The sequence below is a fragment of the Talpa occidentalis genome, unplaced genomic scaffold, assembly GCF_014898055.3.
Source record: "Talpa occidentalis isolate TD23 unplaced genomic scaffold, MPIMG_talOcc4v2.1 talOcc4.4, whole genome shotgun sequence".
In the NCBI taxonomy this organism is placed as follows: Eukaryota; Metazoa; Chordata; class Mammalia; order Eulipotyphla; family Talpidae; genus Talpa; species Talpa occidentalis.
Window position 1 is genome coordinate 41,829,492 of NW_023604295.1, and position 26,092 is coordinate 41,855,583.

Sequence of the window (26,092 nt, forward strand, 5' to 3'; positions counted from 1 at the left end):
AAGCTCTTCTGTGCTATTTTACTTTTCTAAACGTGCATATATTTGTTACACTGAAAAATATTTAATAGATTCATGTGTCCAGTTCCATACCTATGGTGCTGGTTAACTATATCATGGTGTGACCCAGGTATCTATATTTCTGAAAATTAAGAAAAAATACTGCCTTCTGTAAAATGTGAGCTTTTCTATGGAATATACCTTAGGATTTATAAACTTCCATTTTAGTGAAGCTTTCGGTTTCTTGAAACTAGATGGCGGACATCTACCACAAATGGAGGAATTTTGACTGTATCCATTGATAATCCTGGAGCAGTGCAGTGCCCAGTGTAAGTCCCTTTTATTTTACAAAAGTTATAACCCCTCGCTCTATAAAATTATAGAAAAGTATCATATTTCAGCTCAAAATATGGTGTCCAAGTTAGGATAAACTGAGAAAAGGATAAAAGTAATTATTGTGGTTCAAAATGGAAATAGTATAGTATAAAGTTTAAAAGTAAAAGCTCCTTTGATTCCAGGTTGTACAGCCCTAAAGTAACCACTTTTAATAGTTCCATTTTTTTTTAAGTCTGTGAGTGTATAGCAAATAATATCTAAGCATATTTTTAATGTTTAATAAGTGAGATAATCCTATATATATACTTGTTCCCTACTTCCCCTCCCCCCAGTATATTTTGGACATCTTTGCTTTTAGTACATACAGTACATGCCTTCCTTTTAAAGGCTTCATAGTGTATTCTTTTATCTAGATGACCTTACCTTAACCATTCCATTAGTTTTATTGCATTATAAACTTACCAGGTTTATGGAGTTTTGGGTCCTTCCAGCCATATTAATGATTAAAATAAAAAGAACATAGGAAGGATGTCTAACACTTCAGAGGTTGCATTATTTTGTATAGAACTTCAAGACTGGAAATCATTGATTGCTCCAGATTGTTGAAAAGTTCAGAGTTCTACTTACAGAATTATTCTGTGGGCAATTATAAATTTTAGTCTGCCTGTTAAGGTTAAGTTACTTTTTTTGGAAAACCTAAAATAGTCCTATATATCAAATTATTTATTTTTCTTCTTTTGATTGTTAAGCTGATCTGGTTTCGTTTTCTTTTTTTTCCAATAGAACTCAGAAGCCACGATTAACTCGTACTGCTGTGCCCTCATTCTTGACAAAACGGGAGCAATCTGATGTAAAGAAAGTCCCTAAAGGTGTCCCCCTACAATTTGACATAAACAGTGTTGGAAAGCAGGTAAATTGTTTACCCTGAATTTCCTTGAGCCACACACTTGACACTATTTTAATTAACAAAACAAATGTTATATGATGAATTATAGGATGTCCTAAGTATCCTTATCCCTAGGAAACCATTAATTTGTCTACTTGCTGTTATAGATTTGCCTCTTTTGAATATTTCAAAAGATCAGTACATGATCTTTTTGAGAGTGGCTTTTTTCACTTAGCCTAGTATTTTCGAGGTTCATCCATATTATATCAATATTTCATTTCTCTTTTTGCTGAGTAATGTTCCACTGTATGGATATACCATGTTTTATTTATTCATTCATTACTTGGTGGATATTTGGCTATTGTGAGTAGTCTTCCTCTGAACATTCATGTACAAGTTTTTGTGTGAGGGTATGTATTAATTACTCCTTGGTAAATGCTGAAGAATAGAATTGATAGGTAATATCATGACTCTTTAACATTTTGAGAAAAGGACAGACTGTTTTCCAAATAGTGACTGCACTGTTTTACATCGTTACCAGTATGTATGAGGGTTTAAATTTCTCCACATCTCATCAATGCTTGTTATTATCTATCATTTGATTTTAGCCATCTGATATGGTATATGCCACCATGATTTTTACAGTGTTTTTATTAACCTTATATCATGTGATTTTGTTAAATTCACTTACTACTTTTAATAATTTTGTAGATTCTTGAGGATTTTCTGTGTAAATAATCATGTGCTCCAAATTCCTTTTTAATCTCTAAATCTCTTTCTTTTCTATTAACATAATGGCTATGACTTCCTGTACAGTGTTAAATAGAAATAGTGAGAGCGTGGAGAAAACATTAAATGTTTCACCATTAAATGATGGTAGCACTGGGTTTTTAGTAGATACTCTTATCACAGGGAGTTATCTTCTGTTCCTAATTTGCTAAAAATATTTATCATGAATGATATTGTATCTTTGGTATCTATTGACATAATAATCTCTGGAATTGAAGATACGAAGCATAGAAGAAAATTGAAGATGTGAAGTACAGACTTTGTCCAAAATTTTTTTTTTTTTAAAGATTTGTTGATTTATTTATACAAGCATTGGGTACAGTCAGAAGTGCTGGAGGGTGAGAGAATTCACCAGAGCCAGAGCAGGGAACAGAGGAGGCAGACTGACAAAATACACTGCTGAGGGGAGCAGCGGCCACAGCAGGAAAGGTCTGCGCGCCATGTAGGACTCTTACCGGTGGCCGGGGATTGAACAGGCGCTGCAGAGGCTGCGGGCACATTTGCAGCCCAGCGCTCAACCGCTGTGCCACCAGGGAAGGCCCTTGTCCAAAATTTTTTATTTGTTTTTACTTTATTTTGTTGTTACAGAAATGGTGAACTTTCTGTTGTTTGGGTACGCCTTCTGCTGCTAGTCAAAATCCAGATTTTGATTTGAATTTGTTCCTAAATATTCATATGTCTAAATTTTTAATCAGACATACCTGATAAAAGTGTTTGCAGAGCCTGAAAACGATTCAGAGCTTTGGGTGTCTGATTTTGTGTAGGCATTATAATATAGGTGTTTTATGTAGTGTATGATGTAGCTAGTTATAGTGGCTAATAAATAAGGATTCTGGGACCTTCCTGGTGGCGTAGGATTAAAGTCTCAGCACTATTAAACTATCCCAGCCTCTGAGGCGTGAGTTCAATCTCCAGCCAGGGAGCTAACCCACATGGCACAGCAGAACTCTCCTGTCTGGCCCACTGCTTCCCCTCAGCAGTGTATTTTCAGTACATCTGCCTGTTCTGCTCCCCACTGTGTCTATGGTAAAACCTCTTACCCAATCCCCCACCTCTGGCTTACACCCCAGTTCTTTTTTTTTTTTTTTTCCTTTAAAAAATCTCAATTTAACAATCTTTTTTTTTTTTTTTTTTTTTTTAAGATTTATTTATTTATTTATATAAGCACTGGGTATCGTCAGAAGCGGGAGGGTGAGAGAATTCACCAGAGCCATAGGGGAGAGCAGAGCAGGCAGACGGACGAAACACACTGCTGAGGGGAGCAGCGGGCGACAGGAGAGGCGTGCAAGCCATGTGGGACCCTTGCCTGGTGGCTGGGAATCAAACAGGTGCTGCAGAGGCTGCAGGCAGCTTAGCAACCCAGCGCTCAACCACTGCGCCACCGGGGAGGCCCATACCCCAGTTCTTATATGCATAAATCAATAAAATAAATCTTTAAAAAAAAATAAGTAGGGATTCTGAATCAGAATTTGCCTGGTTTAAATTTTGGATCTTCAAGTAAACGTGTTACCTAACTTCTCTGTACTTCACTACATTCGCCTCTTTTATATGGTTTTTGTTTGAATTGTGTTTGTACACATAAATATTCAGGAAATGTTAATTATTATTACTCTCAATTGTCAAAGCAAATAAAGCTTACCATCAAATCATTAATATTTTTTGTTTGTTTTGTTTTCTCTAGACAGGGATGACTTTGAATGAGCGATTTGGGATCCTGAAGGAACAAAGAGCCACTCTCACGTATAACAAAGGAGGAAGCCGCTTTGTAACTGTGGGATAGATCTTGTGTTAAAAGGGACTCTTGAGTGATGACTATATTAAAAGTTGAGTTGCTTGAAAAGTTCATCACAGAAATTCAAGAAACTTTATTTCAAAATACAAGGCTAAATAACTCTTATTTTTATTTTGAAGTGTTTTTTTTTTTTTTTTTTAAACATATATAAAAATGCCCTGAAAGTGTACCAGGGAATATACCTTATCTGTTCTCAAAGGTTTTGTGGTTGGCCAAGATAGACCAATTCTCTATTTGACTTTAGTTCCACTTGCCACAGAAAGACGACAGAAAGATAGAAATTGATTATTTTTATGATAGTGGTATTTAGGATCTCATTGCCTTTGCCCATTTTTTACTCTTTGTCATGGTAAATTTTGGTCTTCAGAAATATGAGCAGGTCCTTTTGTTGCTGTCTCTTATCCTTTAATAGTGTTGATGTAACAGTACAGTTGACTTTTCCTCATTAAAGATATTAAAAATATATTAGAATTCCAGTTTTGGGTTTTAAGATTTAAGGAAATATCTGGAACTTAGTTCATTTTCAAGTAATATTCGGTTAATTCTCCAGAGTTGTAAATCTTTAGTATTGAACTTTCAATAAAAAATTTGGTTGTAGGCATTAGTCTCAGTTTAAATGTTGGTGTTTGAAGGCTATAAATGTGTGTTGCAGTTATTTGATAGGGTCTTGAAGGAAAATGTCCTCCAAAGTGCAAAAATCTGAAAGTTGTGTTTAGTAAATGAAGAAAGCATGAAAGGAAGTAGATTGAGGATGGTAACTGAAGTGAAAAACTTTAAAACCCAGGTCATAGGTATACTGTTTGGATTTAGTGTAGTCTTGAGTCTGGTGTCCACAAAGAATTCTTCAAATGATATTTGGAAGAAATATAATTATTAAATGAATTGAGTCCCTTAGATATTTCCATAGTAAAATTAATAGTCATAAAGCCCTAGATTTTCTTATTTAAGAGTTACATTTTATAAGCTTTTGAGCTAACTAAATTAAACTGTATACAGCTCCAAAAATAACAAGTGTATGTCACCAAAACATGCAGAATAATAGAGTTAATATTGTAACCTTGTTTTATGATTTCTTGTATAAAATTCAGGCATTTATGAGAAAAGAGTCCTCCCTCCCAACTTTGGAGGGGAAGGAGGAGTTAGTGGTTGTGCCAAGCCAGAGCTAGCAGTTCTCAGATAGTTATATACTCTAAGTTATGGTATAATGCTAGAATGGAGCAAAATATTCCAGTGACAAGTTTAAAGTTTGATCATCTTAATGCCTGACCTTTTGGTTTTCTATAATGTTAAAACTTTTAAGTAGGTGTTAGTTTCCCTGGAGTATTTTATTGTAGTTGATTTTTCCTGTAAAAAAAAAAACAAAAACTTTTCACCCCTGCCTGCCTTGCATTGTAGATTAGACTTCATTGTTGTCATATTCTCCATGGGTTTACTTGGTTTATGCTAGCCACAGAAAACTATCAATAATAGTTACATGCTTATACCAAAGAATTAAATCTGATCCTTAACATCTGGTATTTTGCCAGTAAGTCTATTGATAAGGGATTATTGGAAGCCAGTCACAATTTGAAAATAACCGCTAGTCTTTCCATAGACCGAGGACTCCTGCAAAACATTTTTGCAAGTATGAATGCTTAGATTTGATCCATGAATGATGTATTTTAGACTGGTTTATAATTACTGGCAGCTTAAACAAAGGGAAAACAACTGAGCTTGAGTTTGCTGCGTTTAAACAGTTTGTTAAAATGCAGTATAAAGATGTTTTCATTTTGTTGTTATTTTAAAAACAGAGTTGTTATTAATGCCATTTTCTTTTTTGGAAACCTTAAAAATTGTCCCAAATATTGAAAATTAAGTGCATCAAAAAGCAGTGTCTTTATGTGTTAAACTTTTGCTCTTTGTGCTTCTGTAATTTCATTTTCTTTTTAAATATAACATTTGCCCTTGTTAAATCTAAATTAAAATTCTTGAGTGCCGATATGGTGTATATAAACAAAAGAAGATGTTTTGTTGGAGAAAAATTTTCTTTCATGGAATGTGATTGTAGTCATCCTTTTTCAGTTCTACATTTTTTTTTTTTGAACAGGATGCAACTTCAAATTTCCTTTGCATCAAGATGTATGCAAAACATTGATGCAGTGCATCAAAAATGAAAGTTTGTATTTAATGAGATGCTTTACACTGTAATTTTTGGTGTTTTTGGGAAAAGTTACATTTAGATCTATTCTGAAGCTGTTCATTTTTAAAAAATAAAATGTTACAGGTCTCACATGATTTATTAGCTATAAAGATTCAGTTGTGGTTTTTAGAATGTTGAATGTTGCAAAGGACTTTATAGTAATTATAATTTTTAGGGTTTGAAAGTTAACTACAAACTAAATTGGTAAATCAGTCTAGACCCATATTGATGTCTCTCTTAACTGCCTTTTGGTCATTTCCAATGGGAGATAGCCAGGAAAACTTAATACAATTTACTTAGAATACAGAATATTAGGTTAGATGAGTCTTTAGAAACCATCCAGTCAATCCCGCTTTTTACATTTTAGTTAAGTGTAATCCAAATTTTTGAGATTTGTATGTTGGAGAGTCATTTTTGGAGCTCAAATCTTTTAATTCTTGGTTCATAATAAACTGTTGCTCTGAAATGAACATCCACAGAAAGTGGTGGAATGCTATGTGGCTTGTTAAATATCTAAGGAGTGATAGTAGCCTTGCTTTAGCATTTATAGTATGGTTAGTAAATCTGTGCTAGCAGTGATTATTATGAAATGTCAGTTAGTTTGGTATTTAAGTTACGTTAAACCCACTAGAAGAGGCCAGTGTTCATAATCAGACGTTATGTATTTTTTTCATACAGGCATAAACCTCACAGTTTTAATTGTAAGCAAATCAAAATATTCCTAAGTATCAAGAAATTTTTGGACTTCATTGCCTAATGGTTTTTTGTTACATTAGGTATGTATATCATATTTTGATGTCAATTTTTATAATTCACGCAATATACACTGTGTCAGGGAATTTTGTTGTGATTTTATTTCCTGTAAGGAGATGAGAGTGACTAATAATAGCTGGCGTTGCACTACAGAGAATAAATACCATACACTCTGAATAAAGGCAATATTGGAACCAATAATTTCTTTATTTCTGATCAGTATATTTTTGATCTTGAATCAGAATTATGTGATAGTTTTTTTTTTGTGGTTCCCTTTAAAAATAATTCTTTTTGCATAGATCACTTGGAGTTAGTTTCTTTTTTAAAATGATACAAATAAACCTAAGCATTTACAACAAAAAATTTAAATTATTGTGGACCATTAATTAGGGATTTTAAAATGTGCTTATAAATTGTTAACTTCAAATGTCTCCTTTTTTCCCCCTGCCATTAGATTACTTTCTAGCTGAAATCTGTTCAACAAAAGCTTGATGAAAGAAATGTTACACCATTCCAGAACAGAAATTCTTTGTTTTGAGTGTATTCAGATGAAATTTACCAGTGTTTAAAGACAATAGGAAAACTACTTCTCTAGTGTGTATGTGTTTAATTGATACTTTAATGTCCCTCAAATGACAAGAAAATCACATTGTCTTAATTTTCTTATCTAAAGTTTTAAAAAGTCAATTGTTGGTGGTTTATTTTTAGATTTAACTTTACATTTTATTTTTCCCCATGTATTGTTACTTACTTTATTTTGAGGTAACATTGGTTTACAATACTGTATATGATTTAGGGGAATAGGATCAAACTTCTTCAGATATATGTTACCACACAGCACCCACCGCCAAAGTACCCATAATCAATTGTAGGTCACTGGACATCTTCCCCCCTTTCTGCAGTCACATTTTGAGCTTGTAAAGGAGAAAAGGAAGAACCAGACTAATTAAATATATTCAACAAGCCAGTTTCGTGCTTTACATATTAAGAGAATAGGATTGACCGAGATTAATCCTAGTGCTTTGAATTTATAAAGGAGATTCTTAAGAGAGTAATAATATATTTCTTGTAAGTAGAAATGGGGAAAGGACTTTAAGTTTACATGATATAGTGAGATCCATAGTTGAAGAGAAATATTGAGATTTAAGTGAGACTTTACCCCAGTATTGAATGAGTTAACTTTTAGTCTGTAAAATAAACAGGAAGAAGCAGGGAAGTTCTCCATATCAATTCCTAACATTCAATATCCCCCACTGCCTACTTTTTTCAGCTCATGACCACAGAGCAGTAGTAGAATAGGTTATAGATCCAACCATTTTGCAATTGTTTCTCAGTTCTTTAACCACGACTTGAACTTGCCACACAGTAACTCCTATTATATCTTCGTTCTCACAAAATGACCTTGTCACTTGCTTTGGGGAGAAAATTGGATGGGATGCAAATTTCCTCATAGTCTATATTTGTAGATGAAGCCTCAAATCATTAGAAATCTAGAAAGTAACTCTTCAATCAATCTACCAACCTTTCTTCACCTGGGCTTGGCATTTCCCCCCATATCTACAGGACTTTCTTTTCAACATTAAATGTCTGCAGACCTGTAAGCTACTCAAAAATCATAACTTCTCCTTCCTGACTTCTGTATTAGTACAAAACCTCCACACTGTTAGTACAAAATCTATATTTTATCTCTGCTGCTTTCCACTCGTTCTTACTATTTTTAAATTCCTGTGATAGTCAGCCCTGACATTTGGGAGATAATTATAGTACAGAATTAAACATATTAGAAACCCTAAAATCTAGTTGAATAGGCAAAATAGCATCTTACAAATTTGGTCAGAAGTTCACAAGCTAGAATTAGTTTGGTATGTTGTAATTACAATGATGTGGAGGCAGATAGAAGGAAGCCATATTAGGGAGAACTTGTCAGAAGAATTTAGCATACATGTGGAAGGTAATAGGTAATCAAATATAGATGACATGAATGATGCATTTTAGAAAGATACTAGCCACTTTGTATAATGTATTACTATATAATGTATAATTATACGCAATCATTGTAGCTGAAATCTCACCAAAAAATTAAAAAATGAGGTCCTGCCGTAAAATAACTTAGTCTTTCCAAAAATAACAAAACTTTAAGACCAGAATAACAAATTCATATATATCAGGTAAGTGTTTTTTGCAATGATGGCAAATATACATCACTTCCCATTGGGTGACTCATGCTCATAACATTGATAATCATGGACTTGTTAGTGAAGAACTAAGAATACAGTATTAAGAGTTCATAGGACAACTCCGAGTTGCAGTTCCTAATCAACTTCGACATTAAGATTAAACTTAATTTTTACAATCTTGAGTTTAGGATTGGAGTTTGCTATTAAAGGTTTCATTAAAGAGTGGGGCCTTGATTGATGATGGGTAGGATCTCTCCAACCTCTTGTTTTCTTCTCTGACTGGACTTTCTGGCCTTAATGGTCTCTAGGGAACTGTTAGAAACCATGCCTGGGTGTGTTCATGCTTATCCTCCTAGTCTGAAATACTCCTTACCTTTCAGTTTATATATTGCATAATCGTAAAATTCTGATTCAAAACCTCATTCATCCCTGATACAGATTCCTTTTCTCTGAATTCTAATAATGCCCACCCCACTGACTCACCTGTTTTTTGTCTTATTCTCTAGTGGGTATACTTGGATTCCATTAATTAGCTTATCTTTTAGGAAAGGGACTTTTATTTGATAGCCTCTTTTATTTCAGACAGTAAATAGTAGTTGATTGCAGGGAAATTTTATATTATGTAGCAAGAATGGCTTAAATGTTAAAAAAAAACTGCGGAAGACTTTGCAATATTAAGTGAGGTCCGGTTTGTTGAGAATGAAGTATTTTCCACTTTTTCAGTAGTTAAATGGTTTCCTTTTGACAATTTCTTCGGTTTTACCTTTAATTCACACATTTAGATCATTTTCCTCTTCCTCAAATTTGCTCTCTGACAATGACTTTTTTCCTGCTTTGTTCAGCAACAAAATTGTTTAAGATGTTTGCTTTATAAGAGTGATTTTATAAAAGAGGGAGGGCCTAAAATATTTACGGAGTTTGGGAGTCACTTATTTTTCCCTTAGTTAATAATTGATAAATCCACAAGTCTTAATTTATATTTAGTTACATAGAATGACAGAAGTGAGGAAACATTTTAGGTTGTGTCCCAGCTACTGAAGTTGTTAGCAACAAATGGTAAACCTTGCGGTGGAGGGGAGAGGGAGGGAGGGTTGGGAAAAGGGGACAACCGTACAGTGAAAATTAGAATTGGACTTTTAGTGGTAATCTAATACATACACATGTTGATTTTTAGTGATGCACTCCTAAAACCTATATAATGTTACAATGCAATGTTACTTTAATTTTTTTAAATTCTAATTTAATGCTTAAGTCTAATCCTCCAGTACTGAGGGAGAAAGGCCGGGAAGTTTTGGTGCGGCGCGTGTTCTGAAAGATACTGGGAGCCTAGAGTAGGGAGCTGTCTAGATTTTGAGTTCCGACTTAGTTTCCCTGGAAAACTCGACGCAGGCGGAGGCGAGCCCGGGGGTGCGCAGCGGGCACCGCCTCGCGCCCATCCTCGGGGCGCCCGGGGTGTGTGCGCCTCTTGCCCCGCCCACCCAGCAGTTCTGGCCGCGCATGCGCCGCACGGGCGGGCCGAGAGTAGTCGCAGGGAAATGGCGGCCGCGGGTTTGGTGGCTGTGGCCGCGGCTGCCGAGTATTCTGGCCCAGTCGCGTCCGGAGGTAACCCCTCCGGTGTTAGCTGCGGCCCAAACTCAGGGGCAGGGCCTGGGCCTGGCCCGGGTTCGTGGAGCCGCTCCCTCGATCGAGCACTGGAGGAGGCGGCTGTAACTGGGGTGCTGAGCTTGAGCGGCCGGAAACTGAGGGAGTTTCCCCGGGGAGCGGCCAGCCACGACCTGACGGACACCACCCGCGCGGGTGAGCGGGACGGGCATCCCTGCAGGCGCGGGGCCGCCCCACCCGGCGGGGAGGGGTGGAGGGCATCGAGAGAGTTATTTGCAGCAACGGGCTTCTTAGACTTGGGGTGGGGACCCGGGTAACGGGGAGAACTGTCCCAGGGCACTCAGCCCCCCGGGCCTGCGGGCCAGACCTCGAGCCTGGGGCAAGGCGGCGGACAGCGGCGTCTCTCTAGGAGGAGTACCGCGGCGGGTTGATGGTTTTCACTCTCTCGGGAAATTGACTTCTGCCACTGCTGAGGTAGACTCCTGCCCCGCCCGGGTTTCTCCAGGCCCACTCGGATTTGGGATGCCAACTTGATCTTGCTAAAACTGGGATTATAGCCCATTCTTAATAGAGCGGAGCAGCATTGGTAGTTGCAGTGTCAAAAAGCAACGATCTCAGCACTGGCGTTTTTTCCAGAGACTTCTTGTTACTGTGAACCTGAATGCTGTAATTTGTCTGTCTCCGCTTTCGTCTAGTTGACTTAACAAATGTTTGTAAAAAAACTGGAACCCATCTTCAGCCTTGCATTACATTACTCTCTCATGGGATGCCCTCCTCCCAAAAGTTGAAGAAAATTACTTACAAAAGACACATAGCTTGCCTACCTTGCCTGTATGTAATGCCTTTTAAAAAACATTTTATTTTGTACTTATTTTTGAAAATAGGAAAGATAATGAGGAATTAGGTATTGTTTGGTTTTCTTAGTTGTTGAGAACAATGTAGGGTGACAAAAGTGTTCAACATAATATGTTTCTATTGTCTAAAATATAGCTTCCTCAGAGAGTAGATTAACAACTGAGTCTATTCATATTTTACACAAATACAAAGAAGGGGAAATCCCTTAACACGGGTTTGTGTAAGATGATGTAGACAAGTATTTTATTCTCACAGTGCTTTTGCAGTCAAGGGTCTTTAGTACTTTGTGTCTTATGTTTATCCCATTTTATTTTAAAATCTTCAATTTAACATTTTCCCAGTTTATGCACGCATTAAAGATTGATAAGTATTGTACATGATTCATTCATGTTAGAAAAATAAACAAAGTTGTTGCACTACTTTCAGAAACTATTCTTTCCAAGGAAACTTTTCTTCAAGTGTGTTGTAATGGAAGAAATTAAATGCCTGCTTCTTAAATCTCTTTTTGGAAACAGTTGTATATAGTTGAGTGTAGTTTGTGTTTTTACTGAGTATTAAAATCAAACTTTCTCGCTAAGGCAAATATGAGCAGCCACTTTTGCATGTGTTCTGACATGATATCTAAAGCCATCATTCATAACCCCATATTACCTCATTCTGTTCAGGAGATGGCTATAAGGTATATAACTACTTAAAAGATGTATCGCACAGTGATTTCATATTAGTGTGAGTCATTTCAGTATTTCTACATTAAGCCTGAAGCTAAGGAACAAGTTGATTACAAGAGTTTATCTAGTTTATTATCTTACCAGCTTTTAAATAGTTGTAGGACTGACAGGTTTTGCCTTTAAGAAATAAATATTTTACTAACAAAACCCAAGGACATTTGTGAAGAATAATAAGTAATCCCAGTGAATTTCCCCATCATTGTGCTCTGATTTATTTATTTATACAAGCACTGGGTACAGTCAGAAGTGCGGGAGGGTGAGAGAATTCACCAGAGCGGAGAGCAGAACAGGCAGACTGACGAAATATACTGCTGAGGGGAGCAGAGGGCTGCAGGAGAGGTCTGCGCGCCATGTGGGACCCTCACCCAGTGGCCAGGGATCGAACCAGCGCTGCAGAGGCTGCGGGCAGCTTCGCAACCCAGCGCTCAACTGCTGCGCCACCGGGGAAGTCCTGTGCTCTGAACTTTTAATGTTATTATCCACACTTATTTTATTGCTTTAATAGTATCTATGTAAACCAGATTATTGTTGGCTGATACTTTATCTGCTCAAAAAATACAGAGAAAAAATTATAAGGTATTTTATAACCTAGCAGACTAGATAAATTTCTAACATTAGAAATATCACAAAGTGTAAGAAATCTTAGCTAGACCTTGCTAAGTACACAAATACTGAATATTATAAACTGTTAATTTGACATGGACAGCACCATTTCTCCAGTGTTTGCTGTTTGCTATTTGTATTTTAAAATACATTGCTTTCTTAGAAAAGCTCACAGCAGCCAATGGATTATCCCTACTTTACATATGAAGACTCAATTAGAAAAAGTTATGTATCTAGCACTAGAGGTAACATTTCAGCCTACTTCAACTAACTATTCTACATAGACTAGCTTTGTGCAGATTACACATAGGTATCACTAGTCCTGTTTTTACAGACAGTGAAACTGTGATTTGCAGATTTTAGATAATTTGTTCAAGATCTGGTCGCTAAAAGCCAGGGAAGACTGTATCAGCCAGAATTGAGTTTTGTTTGATGTAACTCAAAAATTCATATACCCATTAGACCAGATTGTTAGATGAATTCAGACCCAACTCATCTTATGTCTTTAGACCCTATAGAAAATTTAAAGCCGAGTAAAAGTGTTAGTATGCTTTATGTCTCTAGGTTGCCATAGTATGTTCTTTCATAATATGTAGAATGTGTCTGGTAGAGCTGCTGTCCTTCAGGAGTTTACATGCTAAGAAACAACATTTATTACCCATACTGTTTATAATTTGACATGATTAAAATTCATTAGAAACAATTCTTGAGGTTTTTCCTTCCTGTTTAAACAGATTGAGCTTAGAAAAAGACCAATTGATCTTAGAAAAAGAGAAACATTTTGGAATGGACAACTTCATCAAATGGACAAAAAAAAAATCTTAGAAGAAATTACAGACGACTTCATGGGGGAGAAAGGGTGTAGCTTGAATTTGGGCAGAAATGAGAAGGAATGTCATTTCAGGCAGTGGTGACTGTCAAAAAGTCTTAAGAGTATAGGAGACATGTTAATTTTGCCAGTTCCTCATGTATTCCTCTTTATCTGATAGCAGTACTCCAATTTTCCTAAGGAACCACCCTTCACAGTTAAAATGGATTTTACCACAGGGGATTTTAGCACAGGGGTGCTCACCACCGGCGTGTGCACATGACTCAGATCTAGCCAGTGTAGTTTCTGTCCCTCAGGCCAGTGGTTGTTCCAGATGGACACATTTTCCAGTTAGCACGCGAGTGTTAATTCTGAATTTTTTATTGGAACTATTGAGAAAGAGGCATGCTTTGAGTCCAGGGTTGCTGAGAGAATAGAATGTAAACCTAGAGCTTGCCAGTAAATGGAAAGCAGAGCCAGAAGATGAAAAGAGTGAGGCCAAGTTCTGATGATAGTGTTTGAATCTTTTCATCAGTAGCGAGGCTTTAAGTTAGTGCTATCCTGGACCTTCAATTTATGCAAGTCATTATATTCCCTTTTCTACTTAATCTGAGTAGAATTTTTGGATACAAAATACGAGTTCTGATTGTAACAGTGAGATTACAGAGAGGCCTGTTTGGTCAGAATATGGTTGGATTAGAGATAATCAGAACTGCGTTTTGCATATGAGGAAGCTAGATTAATGACGGTGAGGACTATGAATGTTCAGTATAGTACAAAAAGTTATAAAGGAGATAGTTAAAAACTTTCTAATTTTATTTACTGGAGATAATTAGTATTTTAAAGATTTATTTATTTATACAAGCACTGGGTACAGTCAGAAGTGCGGGAGAGTAAGAGAATTCACCAGAGCCAGAGCCAGGAACAGAACAGGCAGACCGACGAAATACACTGCTGAGGGGAGCAGCAGGCTCAGCAGTTGAGGTTTGCGTGCCATGTGGGACCCTCGCGGGCTGGCCAGGAATTGAACCGGCGCTACAAAGGCTGCCCATCGCAGCCCAGTTTTCAACCGCTGCGCCACCCACTACACCACTGGGGAGGCCCAATTAGTATATTTTTTTAAAGATTTATTTATTTATACAAGTACTGGGGTACAGGCCAGAGGTGCAGGAGGATGAGAGAATCCACCAGAGACAGAGCAGGGTGCAGAACAGACAAAAGGACCAAAATACACTGCTGAGGGGAGCAGTGGGCGAGACGGGAGAGGTCTGTCATGCCATGTGGGAATCTCCCTGGGCCCAACAGGAATCTAACCAGTGCCGCAGAGGCTGCGGAAAGCTTCACAGCACTGCACTCAACCCACTGCACCACTGGGGAGGCCCAGATAATTAGTATTGAACACTGATTTGACATCTTCAAAGACTGCATGAATATACACATTCTCACTTTTTTTTTTTTTTTAAAGATTCATTTATTTATGCATACAAGAACTGGGGTACAGGCCAGAGGTGCAGGGGGTGAAAGGATTCACCAGAGACAAAGTGGGGAGCAGAACAGGCAAAATGACTGAAATACACTCCTGAGGGGAGCAGCGGGCAAGGCAGGAGAGGTCTGCTGCGCCATGTGGGTTGCTCCCTGGCCCACTGGAATCGAACTTGTGCTGTAGAGGCTGTGGATTGTTTCATAGTGCTGTGCTTAACCCCTTGTGCCACCAGGGAGGCCCCATTCTCACTTCTTTAAATTATAAAAATGGGATCATACAAAGATTTTCATATCTTTTTTCTCCATGAGATACAATATCAGAAAGTAGACATGTCGCATAATATTTTAATAGTAGTCCACTATATAGCTATATTGTCATTTAATTTATCCTCTTGGTGCACTTTGGGATTGTTTCCAACTTTGACAAATGACAACTATTGATAATCCAAGTGATTTTGCTAAAAATATTTGAGTATGTATGTCTTTGCTGACTCAACTTTTTCCTTCGGATGAATTACTTGAAATATAATTGATTGGTTAAAAGATGGGCACAAATTTAGGGGTTTTTATACAGATCATTAAACTGTTCTTCCAGCAGAAGTGTTCAACTTAGAAATTTACCAGCACTGCATGAATTGTCTTTAATTTGCTCCCACTGATTTCCCATTCATTTTGATTTGTCAATCTAATAAGTAAAAGATATCTCCTTTTTCTGTATTCACTGCATCTTAGCAGTACAACTTTTTTTCAAAAATAAAAAGTATATAATACAAGGAGAAAATTTTTTTTTCATTTCTACCTTTTGTCATACAACCAGTTAGTAACAAAGAATCAGAAACTCTTTGTGCATGTATATAAACTATTATATGTTTAATTTGAGTTATTTTGTAACTATAACAGTAGTATATAGTTACACTCTAGGGAGAGAATGGAAAAGAAGAACTGCTACTACTATATAGATACCATCATTAACATTTTGACCTATTCTTCCAGGCTTTTTGTAAGTGCATGATCATATATATAGAAAAACATGATAACTAGTTTGTTTTTTTTATATTTAAAGAGCAGGTTTATTCAAAAAGGGATAGGACAGTAAAAGACATTTGCACAGAAACAAGCAGGCAGGAAGAGCTGCCCCGAAAGGGACAGGTTTGCTGAGAGAGGCCTGAGTGGTTGCAGACAGGCAGCCTTGAGGAGAGCTGCCTCCCCCAAGGGAGATCAGTGAAGAGAAGTTCTGGCATGGTGCAGGTCCCAGGCAGGCAGGAAGGCTGTTGCCCTGCAGAGGAGAGAGTTGGTGAAAAGAGGCACAGGTGGGCAGACAGAGTGCTCCTGGTATTAGTTTTCTTAAGTTCACGTTTTCCAATACACAAAAATTAGAAATATTGTGTCATGTCTAATAACATTTTCTTCTTAATGGCTTCAGAGTATTTAATCATATCTTTATACTCAACCAGATCTTTTATTGGACATTTAGGCTATTTCTAATTTTTCAATTTTTAAATGACACTATAAACATCCTTTTATATAACTGTTTGTTCATATCTCTTATTTCCTTTGGGTAAATTCTGTTAAGTGGAATTTCTCTATCAAATGATATGCAATTTTAAAACTTATACAAACTTAAAAATTAAATTCAAAAACAGTTCTCATAGAAATAGTATTATATATTGTATGTAGCTTGGCTAGAAATAGATCACCCACAGAAACATTTTTGCCTAAATTTGAAAATCATCTTACCTCAAATTTCACATCTCTTTATGCCTAGCAACCATGATCCACCTTTCATTATAAAAGAATGTGTGTGAGGACATAAGTTTTTACTGATATACCTCTTGGGAAGATCTGGGGTGATGAGCTTGAAATTGCCCCAATAGGAAACTTGAATTCCAATAGAGTTGGAATTATCTTAGAAGTTCCACTCTATTTCCATACTTACTTTAATGTAAATTAAGTGCTATCAAATGATCAGATATTAGGGGGAAACCCAGTAAATTTCTGTGGTGTTTATTCTTTAATCTACCCCCCAGTTTCAGAAGTATGGCTATAATATGTAATACTACCCTTTGTAACAGTCTATGAAAAAAAATGTGCATATTGAATTGAAATGTAGGATGCTTTGAACATCTCAGGAAACATTTTACTCTCCCTCTTATAGCTTTGCCTCTCATCTGAAATGAGAAATCTTTTAGCTCTAATATATTTTTGTTCACAAGCTTCTTCCTTTCTTTTCTGCCCAAAGAATAGTACAGTTCTTATATTGTACTGATACAATGGGAAAGACTTATGAGGTACATTACTTATGTCACTCCCCATCCCCCACCACTGAGACAGAAACACTGACTTTATAAAAGAGAGACAGAGACCATGGGCAAAAGCATGTCTGTTGGCTATAAAAATGGTCTGAAACATGATTTAATTTGTGTTTGGTGAACATCTAGGCTCAACTGTAGTGGCATTGTTTTTAAATAGGAAGGGTAAGTTGTAGGATGGTGCTTTTAGGAGGGATGAGAAGATGAGTCATAAACAAAATCAATGTTAAGACTATTAGAATGTTAGACTAGTAGAATGGCAACAGTGTTGGGACCGCAGATTTCCTGGGATCCATTTTCTTTTACAGTAGCTGCATTTGGTACCTGGTGGTTAATATTATCTCACGACATGATGTATGACTTTTAGGTAGTTAACATGTTCATTATTTTTTACTTTATTTTCTCAGTTCATTTACAAAACAGTAATTTCAGTCAAGCTTAGAAAATAACAGTAAATATAATTTACACAAAGGGATATTATTTTGACTTCCTGAAGTTGCCAACAATATCAAATGCAGTGCTACTAATTTTAGAATCAAACTAGTCATAAAAATTTAAGGTATTTCCTTATTCACTTTTAACATTTTTCCTTGCCCTTTTAAATTTCTAGATTTTTATTATTTGGAGGAAGTCTTTAAACAAGTATTTTAACTGGTTTATTAAACTTATTTGTTCAAAAAATAGGTAATAGATTTTTCCATTAAAAAGTCTTTAAAAAAATGATCTGTACAACAGAGAGTAAAAAGATAAGCCACAGAGTAAGATTTCTAATAAATATAACAAACAAATGATAACTGAGATAGAAAACTGAAATTCCTCTCAAGGCCAAAATCAATGTGTTAACCAGCTTGGACTCTTTTCTGAAGTCTTTGGGGAAGAATTTGCTTCCAGACTCAATTCACGTTTTGGCTGACTTCAGTTCTTTGCAGTTATAAAACTGAGGTCTTAATTTCCTTGCTGCTTGTCAGCTTCAGGACACTGAGGTCTTGGAGATTACCTGCATTCTATACATGGTCCCTTCATCTTCAAGCTAGTAATGATGTGTTGAATCCTCTGTTTCATATCTCTGAATTCTTCTGTTATCAGTCAGAAGCTTATATGATGAGATTAGGTCTGTCCATATTATCCACCTTGTTTAATAAAAATCAGTTGATAGTAACCTTTATTATATCTGCAAAATTCCTTCTGCCACATATGGAGCATAATTAGTATACTTCATATTCAGTCCCAGGGATTAGGTTGGGAAGTCTTAAGGAGTCATTTTAGGATTCTGCTTACTATGGAACTTTCTGTCTCTTTTTTATTACACAAAACCTAGTATGATGCCAATTCCCTTTGGTGTTTCCTGAATGAATGAATGCATGAATGAGTAAATGAATGAAAAGGCAAAATGAGGAAATGATGAAAAGCCTATTCATATTCTTAGCTTTGAAAATATAGTGACAACTGACTTCTGTGTGACTGGACTTAATGAGGACCCTTGGGGCTTCAGTGATATAGTAGAATTCAGTCAAAACATTCTCAAGGATATTACCAGTGGATATGCTTCCCATTGATGTCAAAAAGTCAGGCATTCAGACTCCCTTTAATTGGTGTCAGAGGATAAGAGAGATGTTATATGTGCCAAGAACCTGTCCCCCAATGAGAATTTCTAGGTCTTTGAAAATGTTCAAAACGTATTTCTTTGCTAGTAAAACAAACTTTAAACTCCTTATAGAGAAGTAGGCTGTTCATATAAATCCAATTTTTATAACAAGTCCCAGTTATCTGAGGAGAATCTTAACCCTGGTAACTATGTGTGATCCTTTTTTTTAGCTTCGTAAGTTATTTCTGCTATCTTTTATCAAGTGGCAAGCTATTGGTTCTCAACTTTAGTTGGTATAAATTCACCTGTGACTTTTTTTTAAATAAATACTGATTTTTTTATTTATTTTAAAGATTTATTTATACAAGAACTGGGGTACAGGCCAGATGCGTGGGAGGGTGACAGGATTCACCAGAGACAGAGCAGGGAACAGAATAGGCAAACTGACGAAATACACTGCTGAGGGGAGCAGCGGGCACGATAGGAGAGGTCTGTCGCACCTGTGACTTTTTTTTTTAATTGAGGTAATGTTAAGAGTATTAGTTTACAGCCCTGTGTATGTTTTAGGAGTACAGATTTATACTTGCTCAAATGTATGTTACCACTCCAGGCCTCTCGCCAAAGTACTAAAAGCCTCCACCACAGTTCATTGGACCACGCCCCCCCATGCTTCGCTTCTACCCACCCCCATCTGTGGCACTTAAAAAAAAAAGTACATTCCTGGGTCCAGACACTCAAGAGTGATGCAAGAGATTTGGGGAGTGTTCCTAAGCTGCATTTTAAACAAGCAGCTTGATAGTTCTAGGTACAAGTGGTCTAAGAACTACCATTTGATATATTTCCTTATACTTTGTTACTTAAAAATTCATTTAGGAAGATTATAATTTTTCACATCCTAGATTTGGTAAGCCAAAGATTTTACTGAGTTGAAATGTGTATTTTAAAAGTGTGAAACACTGTTTTCTAAACTTGCTTATTTAGAATATGCACTTATTCTCTATTTTAGAATAAACACTTTAAAGAATGGTTTGTTTTAAAAATGTTAATAAAGAACTGTGTTGTTAACGTTATGAATAAATAATCAATTTACATGAAAAATAAACTGAAAATTGAGCACGTAAGATTAGTCAGGGAGGAGCAAAAGATAAAATGTGGCTCTGAGTATCCCACAAAGTCTCTAGAAGGATTGGAGAATCAGGCTAGAAGGAGAGGTAGCCAGGAACAATACCCAAAATCCTGTGACACAATCCTGCCACCACTAACACTGCCACGGGTGATAGACACTGCAGTTTGTACCACCACCACCACCAGTAATAATAGACATTATACACCAGCACTGGAACTTTTCTTCTATAGCCTCTGGAAACTGTGGTAGATTCTTTCTGCTCTGCTTTCAGTTCAAGGTTAGGGGAGGAAGGTTTGCTTGGGGGAATCTAAATCACATGCCTATGCCCCTAGCTGCAAGAGAAGCTAGGAAAGCAAGTATACTCCATGGCATTTTTTCAGCTTCTATTAAAGAAAGGACTGTTCTTCATAAAATATTGGATTCTCCAAACATAGAAATAGTGTTCAGATTCTGGGCAGCCTATAAAAATGACCCTTATCTACTACAAGTTGTATTTAATACTAAAGTTGAGTGACCAAGTAAGCCTTTATTGGAGTATATAATTATTGTAATGCCAAATAAGCTAGCATTAAATGATAGTCAATTTACTTTACTGACTGTAATTAGTATTAACTTTTCCACAGACTTATGATTTCTTGGTTCAGTTGGGAGCAGAAGAAAGATCTATTAATTAGTGTTTTCCAGGAGTTTTTGTCTTGTTTTTTTCTGAATATAGTCTCAGTTTTTAATTTGGGAGAAACAAGCTGAATAGTATTGCCTACCTCCTGTCCTTTCAAGTGCCTGCAGTGCCCACTCAATACTTAGGCACCATTTTATTTTATTTTATTTTTTAAAGATTTATTTATGCACACAAGAGCTAGGGTACAGGCCAGAGATGCAGGGGGTGAGAGGATTCACCAGAGACAGTGGGGAACAGAACAGGCAGACTGACTGAAATACACTGCTGAGGGGAGCAGCGGGCTAGTCAGGAGAGGTCTACTTCACCAAGTAGGATTCTTGCAGGCCGGCCGGCCAGGATCAAACCCGCACTGCAGAGGCTGCGGACAGCTTCACAGTGCAGCTCTCAACCGCCTACGCTACCAGGGAGACCCTCTTTCTTTTTTTTTTTTTTAAAGATTTATTTATGCATACAAGAGCAGGGATGTAGGCCAGAGGTGTGGGAGGTGAGAGGATTCACCAGAATAGGCAGATGTACTGAAACACACTGTTGAGGAAAAGAGCAGGCACAACAAAAGAAGTCTGCTGTGCCATGTGGGTTACCTCCCTGGCTGGGGATCAAACTCATACTGCAGTAGTTGGGATTGCTTCATTGTGCAGATGCTTAATTCTTTGTGCTACCAGGGAGGCCCCAAAATGTCTTTCTTAATAAGACTTGAAAGTTATATGACTCGATCTGTGGCTACAAAATGGGTGTTGTGTTAGCAAGTATGGAAACAACATTAACTTCCTGTACGTCATTAAGCTTGTGGGTGACCAAGTGCATTATCAACAAGCAATAATTTTTTGAAAAGAAAAAAAAATTTTTTGAAAAGAATTTTTTCTGGGCAGATCTCAACAATGGGGCTTAAAATATTCAGTCAACCTTGTTGTAAACAGATGTGCTGTCCATCCAGGCTTTTTTGTTCTATTTATAGAGCACAGGCAGAGCAGGTTTAGCATAATTCTTGAGGGCCATAGGATTTTTGAAATAGTAAATGAACATTCGCTTCAGTTTAAGGTCATCAGCTGCCTTAGCCTCTGACAAGAAAGTTAGCCTGTTCTTTGAAGCAAGACACTGACTTCTAAGTGTGAAAGTTCTACATAGCACCTTTTTGTCTCAGTTGAAATTCTGTTGTTCAGTTTAGCTGCCTTCATCAATTATTGTAACTGCTTCATCGAGTTTACTTGCTGCCACTTCTAAATCAACATTTGCTACTTCACATTGTATATTTATGACATTTCTTTATTTTACTTTTTAAAGTATTTTTTAAATTTTTTATATCATTGTCCATTTTTAAACAATATTTGCTTCCCCCACCCCCTCAGGTGTAGTCCCCATAGAATTTCCTTCACCAGTGCACCTGTACACCATCACCTCAGTCCCCTGTGCTCCTCCCTCCCTCTGATCACTCTCCCTTCTCTTTCCCTGCAGTACGTCTCTGATTTATAATTGTCTGTTTTGCTTTGTTGTGTTTTATACTGTTATTATTTACACTGATGTCTTATTTGGTTCCCCTATATTCCTGTTACAAGTGGAACCATCTGATATTTTTCTTCTTCCTTCTGGTTTATTTCACTGAACATAATTCCTTCTAGTTCCATCCACATTTCTGCGAATGGCTGGAGATGACTTATTTCTTAAATCTCGTGAACCAGCCTCTGCTCATGTCAGACTTTTCTTCTGTAGCTTCATCATTTCTCTCAGCCCTAATAGAATTGAAGGTAGCTAGGGACCTACTCTGGATTAGGCTTTGGTTTCAGTATATGCTGTGACTGGTTTGATTTTCTATTCAGATCACTGAAACTTTCCCCATATCAGCAATGAGCCCGTTTTGTTTTCTTAAATTCATGTGTTCATTGGAGTTGCACTTTCGATTTCGAGAACTTCTCATTTGCTTTCACAACTTGGTTATCTATTTGGTGCCAGAGGCCTAGCTTTTGATCTGTCTCAGCTTTTGACATGCCTTCCTTACTAACTTAATCATGTCTAGTTTTGGACTCAAAGTGAGATATGTGATTTTTCCTTTCCCTTGAACATGTAAAGGTCACTATAGGGCTATTAACTAACTTCACTCTAATATTGTATCTCAGAGAATGAGGAGACCCAAGAAGAGGGAATCAGATATGATGGTAAGGAGTAGGGGGAGGAGGGCTGCTCAGTAGAGCAGTCAGAACACACACAACATGTCCACCTAAATATGGGAGCAGTTTGTGACGAGCTAAAACAATTAGAATTGTAATATCAAAGATCACTGATCACAGATATAATATAGTGTAAAAATTTGAAATATTGCAAGGATTAGCCGAACTATGACACAGAGACATGAAACTCTTGGAAGAAATGACGATAGACTTGCTGGACAGTGTTGCCACATACCTTTCATTTGTAAAAAATACAGATCTCTCAAGCACAGTAAAGATAGGTACAATAAACAAGGTATGCCTGTGCTTTATTCATTTTCACTCTTCTCTGGCATGTCATTGTGTAGAATCCCCTGTTAGATATTTAGTTTTTTTCCCTATGTAAACAGTGCTACAGTTAACGTTCTTATGTATGTGGGTGTAATTTTCCAAGCAAGTAGAAACCTAGTTTCCTAGTGGAGTTCTTTGTCAAAAAGGTGTGTTTGAGAATTTTTATTTTAGATAGCAGTTTGTTCTTAATAAAAGAATACACTGCTTTATATTCCTACCTCACTGTGCAAGAGTGCTGTTTTTCTATTCTTTGTTCTTACCATGGCAACCATATGGTAATCTCAAGTGGATATTTACAGTAACAATAGTCCAAAGAGGTTAGAACAACAGAAAATGAGAGGTATGTTGCTAAGTATATATGAAGAAATACTATGGATACTTAGAAATTTCTGGGAGATACTGGGAAAGAGGCTGCTTTTAACCCTCCCAAAAAACATCAGTCAATGGAGTTGTGCTATTGTGGTTTTAATAACACAAGTTTTTCTGTTTTCTAAATTGGCAATACTATTGGCAAATACTATTAAAAATCATAATTATTTTAATTGCTATGTTCTGCTTTTTTTAGACTACTGCTACTATAGAGCATCTTTTTTTTTTTAATTTTAATTTTCAAGATTGATCTGTATGACCCACTATCAAGTTCTGCTATTCAAGTATGGCCTGTGGATCATTAGCATAGCATCAAGTAGAGTCTCTTGAGAAAAGCAGAATTTCAGACCCTGTCCCAGCATTAGAATCCATAATTTAATACACAAGTGATTCTGAGAACATTACAGTTTGAGAAACACTGCTCTGAAGTCAATTAGGTAATTGCTCTTATCAGAGGGCCTCTGAGTTAATAGTTGATCCCAGTTACTCTAATTATTGTCATATAGGCGTTGGAACCAAACTGACTACTCAACACTAGTGTATTAAAAAGTGAAAGAGCCCTTTTAGAAGGTGTAATAGGTAAAGAAGGAATTTATGACGCTGATTACTTCTTTCCCGGGATATGATATGCTCATGGTCTGGGCATATTGTGGATATATAGAAGAGTAGGGTTAAATCCTTTTGGATTGTTCCTTTGCTCAGCTGGGTCTCTGTCAAAAGATACTCTAAAATGGTTAAAAGTCATCCTAACAAGTGCATAAGGTGCTCAGCCTGTGCAGAGCCCCACTCTGTGAAAAACTTTTTTTTGTGTTACTTTATCCCTAATTCTATTAGGAGCATTGGGACTTTCTGCCCCAACCAGTATACTATAAGCAGAGCTGTGTTTCTCATTGGTATCTTTGTTTCAAATACTTGCTTTTAGAAGTCAAATTATTACTGGTTCAATTGCTTATCTTGCTTATGAAGACTATTTACTAACAACAGAACTAACCATTCTTGAGGTCAGATCAACAATGACCAGCATTGGTTTATGAATTTTTGGTTTTACAGTCCTTGCAGTTTATAGGCACTTCTTTATATTCCAACATAAGATAATGACAAACAGCACTTAAAGATTTTTTCTATGGAATTTATATCTTGATCATCCTTTCCTTACTTTTTTCATAAAAGGAGAATTTTTTATAATAGGTGTTGATTTCTTCACAGCACCCTTGATGTTATCTTTCCTTTTTAGGATCCTTACAGACTTAAGACTTAGAGATTTAAGAAGTTTACAAGTGGTTATACCTGTTATATTCCATACTCACGTCACTCCTTAATCCCTTCATGTGTGGAAGCTCTCCTCTGGGTCATCCCAACATTGCTGCTGAGAACTTCAAAATTTCATTCCAAGAATAAAAAGATTTTCTGAGACCCATCTTGTCTCCCCACCCCCCACCCCCTCTCCAAATAAAGCTTTTGCTGTCCTTAAGGGGCCTCCATTCCTTTGAGTGAGCAATAGCATATGGTGTTACAACCATCTACTGGAGCCTCATTTTCTATCATTTCACATGACAGCTGATACTAGACAGGATAGAGTCAGGGACAGTTTAGATAATTTATGTGAAGGAGCAGGAGGAGCCTTTCAAAGTTATGAATGTGAACGCTTTTAAACCTCAGTTTGACCAAATTCTTTTCTTACCCTAGATTTAAAGCTTTTCAGGTGATTCTCACTTATGTTCTAACCTGAGTTACCAGCTTTTCTACTCTTTCATACCCAGAATTGTCATATGTTATGTATAGTATTTCTTTCTATTTTGAATGAAAATATAAAACATTTTAGAAATATTGACATTCAGATGCCACCTTGGGACTGCTCATTTTCAGTAAATTTCATTTATGTGATGCCATTGAAACCATATTTTTGAGGGTTCCTGAATTTAACTTCTCTAGTTTTCTCAGTATGGTTAAATTTTATATGTGTATCTGGAAGATTGACCAGTTTCACCAAAGATTTATTTTCTCCCTTTGACAATGGGGTAGTGCTTATGCATAGTGACTTTCTAACAAAATGTTTTATAAGCCAACATACTAAGTAATTTGACAACTATTACTTAAATTCAATGTAAAATAATATTATTGTTCATAACAAATAGCATTGAATTGTTTTATATAATGTATGTCTTTGTGAGCAGTTATGGTTCTTGCAGAATATAATACATTCTTTGCTGTAGTACATTGTACTGCATTGTCAAAAAGCAGTTCTTTACTTTGCCTAAGTTCTTGGTATCACTCACAGTTTTTCATTTTTCTTTAACTTGTATGGCTATTATCATTAAAGTATGTGTCCAAGGTTTAAATTTATTCTCATTTCTTTTGAGAAATCTTATTGCAGTGTGCCACTATATCACAGTTGTAACTTCATAGTAATTATACTGTGTTCAGGTTTTCCTTAGTATCTTTTCTAAACATGGACAAACACAGAATCCCGTGGAAATCATTATAGAACACCAATCATTTAGCTTCTCTCATAATCAAAACAAAACAAAAAAACACCCACTGTTCT

The 26,092-nt window shown here is 36.6% G+C and overlaps 2 protein-coding genes across 10 annotated transcripts in view; both read left to right on the forward strand.

The window, feature by feature from the left end:
* The window catches only part of FYTTD1 (forty-two-three domain containing 1), a 33,691-nt gene extending 26,271 nt beyond the window's left edge, over nucleotides 1–7,420 (forward strand). For 3 of the 4 annotated variants that reach the window (XM_037525382.2, XM_037525381.2, XM_037525383.2), the window contains exons 7-9: nucleotides 252–326; nucleotides 1,117–1,243; nucleotides 3,690–7,420. In XM_037525382.2, the coding sequence (XP_037381279.1) occupies nucleotides 252–326; nucleotides 1,117–1,243; nucleotides 3,690–3,788 (301 nt within the window). In that variant the 3' untranslated portion in view covers nucleotides 3,789–7,420. The remainder of the gene's footprint in view (nucleotides 1–251; nucleotides 327–1,116; nucleotides 1,244–3,689) is intronic. The other variant, XM_037525380.2, reaches the window with a different exon arrangement.
* A 3,002-nt stretch (nucleotides 7,421–10,422) lies between these two features.
* Nucleotides 10,423–26,092, forward strand: part of LRCH3 (leucine rich repeats and calponin homology domain containing 3) — a 95,687-nt gene continuing 80,017 nt past the window's right edge. For all 6 annotated transcript variants that reach the window (XM_037525388.2, XM_037525390.2, XM_037525385.2 and 3 more), the window contains exon 1: nucleotides 10,423–10,706. In XM_037525388.2, the coding sequence (XP_037381285.1) occupies nucleotides 10,445–10,706 (262 nt within the window). In that variant the 5' untranslated portion in view covers nucleotides 10,423–10,444. The remainder of the gene's footprint in view (nucleotides 10,707–26,092) is intronic.